General features: G+C 43.5%; 1 protein-coding gene across 1 annotated transcript; it reads right to left on the bottom strand.

The window, feature by feature from the left end:
- Positions 1-1,332: 1,332 nt before the first annotated feature.
- On the bottom strand, positions 1,333-5,649 carry UBD (ubiquitin D). The gene is made up of 2 exons (XM_003272006.3): positions 5,399-5,649; positions 1,333-2,071 (listed from the first exon to the last, which is right to left on the bottom strand). Exons 1-2 carry the CDS (start codon positions 5,423-5,425, stop codon positions 1,601-1,603), a joined length of 498 nt encoding a protein of 165 aa, XP_003272054.1. The 5' UTR covers positions 5,426-5,649; the 3' UTR covers positions 1,333-1,600.
- Between the last annotated feature and the right edge of the window lie 351 nt (positions 5,650-6,000).

The raw sequence follows: 6,000 nt of genomic DNA on the forward strand, positions 1-6,000 counted from the left end.
AGATTTGTCCTAAGGTGTCCAATGGGGGAAATGTTTTCCTCCCGTGAGGAAATGTTTAGTTCTCGAGGGAAAATCCCTAAATCCTCTATATACACAGGTTTAAGGAAGGAAAACCTACCCCTCACGACTCCACGCGCAGGGAAGATGATGGACATGATGCTGCCTTTAGCTTCCTCCCTATCTGATGGAAGACCATGGAAGACCTCTTGGTCTCTGCAATCAGAAGTCTCAAGTTGACAAGAAAATCATAGTCCCTACCCTGCAGGAGAGGGTACATCCAGAAAAAGCGGCCATGGAGTCTGTTCTCGGAAATCAGTCCAACTTAGTGCAGACCTTGCCAGATGACCAGTGCCCTCCCCGGGGCATTTCACCCATAAATGTGATGAGGAAAGCCCATAAATGGTGGTGAATTTTGCTGAGTGGGGTTAAGACGGGAAACCCCCCTGCAGGAGTTGGTTCTTGAGCAAGTTTTAAAGAAACAAGGAACTAGGGTGCGTGTGGAAGAAGGCAGGCATGTCTCAGGCCGTGAAAAAAACTCACAGGTGATCAGTAGTGAGTCATGAGAGAGAGAGCAAGAAAGAGAGAGTCAGAGAGAGGAGTAAATGGGAGGAAGATGGAGGAAGGGACTCAAGTTCTCAAGACAGGAACAGGGATCTCCTCATGAAAAAAAGAAGAGAGGAAAATGCTCAATCAGCAGAACCTGAGCAGAATATTGAGGTCAACCCAGAAGCCAGCTCCTCACCCACCCTCACCCAGACTGGCGCCCTCATCCTGGAGAAGACCTGCTAGACCCTAAGGCAGGTAGGAGAGAGGGTGGTCCACAGTTCCCCAGCTTTAGAAACTTTGTTCGCTCCCAATGTCCATCTACCCCTAGGAATCCCCACTAGTTAAACAGAATCGCTAGATCCCTGTGGAAAATACCTTTCCTTGCCCACCATCATCCCCAGAAATAATAACTATTTTAGTTGGGTGTGGGACATAGAGAATAAAAGGGGGCATGGTGCCAGACTTCATTTCATACAAATAGTTTTAAAGGAGAAGAGGGGGGAAGGAGTTTAATTTAGTTTCTAAAATGTTTAGTAATTTGATTGTGATCATGTGAGAGCAACTAATTCATTTTATAAAAAATCATTTCACTATGCTCTATAAGTAGAAATTCAATTTGATTCAACCATTATTGAGTGATATAAATAAAGCACTGAACTTAACAAAGACAGAAATACAGAAATCAGTAGAACATGGATCCGAACCTAAAACTTACTCTCTTGTCATAAAGGAGATAGGAGTTTTTCCATAAATAACAAGGTATCAAGAAAGAATTAAATTCCAAGCTGGCTTTGAATGCTCTATTTTGCCTTAAAAATTTATTTACTAGTCTAAGTAATACATTATTAAAAATCATGCCACTTAATTAATTGTATTAGAATCAAAGAAACATAGAGTTAGACAATATTCTTCATCCTACCCATCCCACCCAAATCTTACTCTACTCATCTCATTCTCATTAATTTTGGGAAATCATCAAAGGATATGGTCGTTGAGTAAGAGATTAAAAGAAATAAGCTTTTTGACCCCTGCCAACACCCCATCCCCAGGGTGGTCACCCTCCAATGCAATAAGATGTCAGGAAGAGTAAGTTGCCCTTTCTGATGCCGTGATCTGCCATCATCTTCCCATCTTCCAGTCTCTTTCCATTGCAAGTCACAATCTGGGTCTTAGAGGTTACAAACGTCTTAGTCTCAATCATTGCTTTCACTTGTGCCACTGAGCTGGACCTTCGCACGTGGAGGAGGTGCCTCTGTCCCTCATCACGTGACTCCACAAGAAACAAGGGCAGCTCCTCATCACTGGGCTTCACCACTTTCAGGGTAAGGTGGATGGTCTTCTCTTTGTCAATGCCGTAAGAGGAGAGTCTTCTCCGTGGCTTTAGCATCTTGGAGCCCAGCAAAAGAACCTGGTCCTGCACAGGAACCTTGGTCTTAGACCGGACACGTTCTTTGATTTTTTTCACGCTGTCATCTGGGTTGGCATCAAAGGTCATTAAATCCCCTTCCTCAGAACACACATTCACCTGGGAAGTGAAAGCCACAAGACAGTTACCTAGGATGCCTGCCTCCCTTACACTTCTATTCCCCATCACAATGGCTCCCCCCCTTCCACTATCTATCTGGTCCTCCAGCTCCTGTTCAGTAGCCAGTGTCCCTCTCTTTCTTGGAACTTCTTTTTTGGAATTACCAAGTTACAACACAAATAAGAAAATTTGTCCCATTCCTTTATAATCACACCTTTTTTTTCGATCTTGAGAATGGAAAATAAAATCCTGAGCCCCCAACCAACTGAACGGACGCTCTTTTGCTCAGGGGAACCCTAGAGAAACTTTAAAAACTTAGTCATTGGGCCAAGGGTGGTGGCTTACACCTGTAATCCCAGAACTTTGGGAAGCTGAGGCGGGCTGATCACTTGAGGCTGGGAGTTCGAGACCAGCCTGGTCAACTTGGTGAAACTCCATCTCTACTAAAAATGTAAAAATTAGCCAGGAGTGGTGGCGAGTTCCTGTAATCCCAGCTACTCAGGAGGCTGAGGCATGAAAATCATTTGAATCCAGGAGGTAGAGGTTGCAGTGAGTGGAGATGGCACTACTGCACTCCAGCCAGGGCAACAGAGTCAGACTCTGTCTCAAAAATATAAATAAATAAAACATTTCAGTCATGATGGAACAGGAGGTTGGACATGCCTCATTATATCTTCTCCCTTTTGCAGTTTAGACACAACTGACACAACTTAGAGATTATAAGACTGAGAGAATGGATTCTTTGTGGCAATAAGATAGCAAATTATAAACAAGACCGAGGGCTATAACAGGCAATATAGTTAAGTCATGCATCCCTACACTTAAAGAATAAACTATGTTCTGCCACAAAGTATTTTCTTTTTTCTCTAGCAGCTAAACAAGCACAGGCCTTGAGAGGAACAATATTAAAACAATTACAGCTCACCCCGTGTTGTGGAACACAGGCTAACCAACCCGTGTTCCACAAGCCATAACTACAGTTTTAATTGGACAAAAGACTGATTTCAGTAATTTTCTCCTGATAAGAGACCACTGACCATGGACTGGTTCTGGCTAGTTTACAGAAGCTGCACATTTGAATGCCTTTGTGTCCCTGCTTCACCTTTTCATGTACAAGGCCCAACTCTAATGCAATTAAATGTTAAGTCTCCACTTCAGAGTGACCATGGGTGGTATGTAACATGCAAGCTTATTCAATATGCATGCATTAGGACCCCCTTCATGAATATTCATTGCCTCTTCTATAACCTATTGGATATGTATACTTAGCAAACCCCTTCGGCATAAATTCCTGTGTCACCTTTCCTCCTGCAAAGTGCTTGCTTTTGGTTTTCAATCAGAAGCAAAGCTTCCCAGCCTGTCAGAATGGCTACCTTGCAGACTATAACCTTTCATAAGAAATAAACTCCCCTTCTAAATTTATGAATTGCGTGATTTTTTTTAGTTGACAATCTTTTCATTTCATTTTTATGTGCATTTCAATGGATGTAAAAAACATACCTTTATCCATCTCAAAGTGTAATTAGTGATTTTCCACCTTATTTACCTGCCTCTCCTATCCAGATAAAGTTTGTCAAATGTCAAAAAGTAAATACAAGGCTTCAAAAGATGTACATCAGACTCTAAAAACAACTCTCAAAGAGAATTTCCAAAATATCACAGCCTCATGAAGATACTCATAGCCATAGGATACCCTCTGTCAATACTTCAGAAGGAAATCCTGGGTAGGACACATAATCACTGAACTGTTAGTTTCTTTTCAAATATCCCACTGCTTTATAATAATAACTTACATATTACCGTGACACTATGTTCAGTGTTTCTTGTTAATTTATATTTCTTGTGTTTTTATTTCTATCTAATGAGAGACAGGACTAGCTGGATTTCCTAGGCCAACTAAGAATCCCTAAGCCTAGCTGAGAAGGTGACTGCATCCACCTTTAAACACGGGGCTTGCAACTTAGCTCACACCTGACCAATCAGGTAGTAAAGAGAGCTCACTAAAATGCTAATTAGGCAAAAACAGGAGGTAAAGATATAGCCAATCATCTATTGCCTGAGAGCATGGCAGGAGGGACAATGATGGGGATATAAACACAGGCATTCGAGCCAGCAATGGCTACCCTCTTTGGGTCCCCTCCCTTTGTATGGGAGCTCTGTCTTCACTCTATTAAATCTTGCAGCTGCACTCTTCTGGTCCATGTTTCTTACTGCTCGAGCTGAGCTTTCGCTCGCCAGCCACCACTGCTGTTTGCCACCATCTCAGACCCGTGGCTGACTTCCATCCCTCCAGATCTGGCAGGGTGTCCGCTGTGCTCCTGAACCAGTGAGGCGCCCATTGCCGCTCCTGATCAGGCTAAAGGCTTACCATTGTTCTGCATGGCTAAGTGCCCGGGTTCATCCTAATCGAGCTGAACACTAGTCACTGGGTCCACAGTTCTCTTCCATGACCCATGGCTTCTAATAGAGCTATAACACTCACCACATGGCCCAAAATTCCATTCCTTGGAATCCGTGAGGCCAAGAACCCCAGGTCAGAGAACACGAGGCTTGCCACCATCTTCGAAGTGGCCCACTGCCATTTTGGAAGCAGCCCGCCACCATCTTGGGAGCTCTAGGAGCAAAGACCCCCTGGTAACACTAATATAGAATGTGATCTCCTTTGATTAGACTAGGGCGTCACTCACAGAAGGTAGGGACTATATCTAAGTCTTACTTCAATAGCTGGAAAATCCTAAAAGATGGGAAAACTCACCCCTAATGGCCACTTGAAAGCCTGAGAAGACCTCCCTCGTACTCCATTCAGAAATATTTTCCCAATCTAGTACTGCAGACGTTTCTTCACTGGAGGATCTGTGTTAAGCATTGCCTTAATTCCAGGTTCTCTCCATAGTGCATATTTTCTTATATAATGTAATGTGTTAGATCATTAACAACTTCACCAGATAAATGAGTTTTGTGAAGCTCTCCTTTGAGAGGAGAGGGAAGATTAAGTTTAAGAACCCTAAAACATGTTACCATCATTTCAAATCTCACCAGCCCTGTGGAACACAAAGCTCACCCCCACTTTTTCTTCTACCATTTATCCCTAAGAGTAGCTAGTCCAATGTTTTATTTAAAAAAGAACACAGAAGCCAGATAACCACCTTCTCTTCAGACAGTCCCTCTTCCCATTCTGCAAATGTCAATGCCAGCCTCTTCTCCTTAAGGATGCCTGCCCAGCCACCCAGAGCCCTGAGTACTGCCCATCCCCCGTTTCTAAGATCTCTCCCCAACTCTTGAAAGTGCTTTTCCTTTCCCCATCCCCTTTATCAAATCCCAACTTACACAGAAGCAGGAAGCATTGGGAGCCATATCTGCAGTCAAGGGGCCAGAAACCAGAGACAGCAAAAGGACTTTGCATGCAGCTTATATACCAGCGTTGAGTTGGAAATCCCCTGCCTGGATTGCTGTGTTTGTCCAGCTTTGCTGTGCCCTTTGTTCTTGCATGCTTTCATGAATTTTCTTTCACTTTTGCTGGGCAGGAGTTAATAGACAAAGAATTCTTTCTGATCACGTACTTCTCCCCTCAAGCAATCTATTTGCAAACCTCATTCCAAACATGGGATGGTCTTTCTGTGTTGAAAACTTTTCCCTTTTCTCAGGAAAGATCTTTGTCTGTTGAAGCCACCAGGATCTATACCCACAGCCCCAAACTAAGCTGCAGATCTCTATGTCTAGCCGTGTCTGTGTCTATGGGAATTCTCGTTCCTTGAATTTCCAGCATATCCTTGAACATCCCAATCTCTCTGCCATCTCCATGCCACTGAGCATGCCTTTTCCTCCAACTCTATCCCCACCACCATGAATTTATAAGAACACACGGTGTAAACAGCATCTTCACCAAAAAGCCTTCCCTAACTCTTTTCCTCCCCATCCTGGGTTATGTG

The sequence above is a fragment of the Nomascus leucogenys genome, chromosome 22a, assembly GCF_006542625.1.
Source record: "Nomascus leucogenys isolate Asia chromosome 22a, Asia_NLE_v1, whole genome shotgun sequence".
Taxonomy (NCBI): domain Eukaryota; kingdom Metazoa; phylum Chordata; class Mammalia; order Primates; family Hylobatidae; genus Nomascus; species Nomascus leucogenys.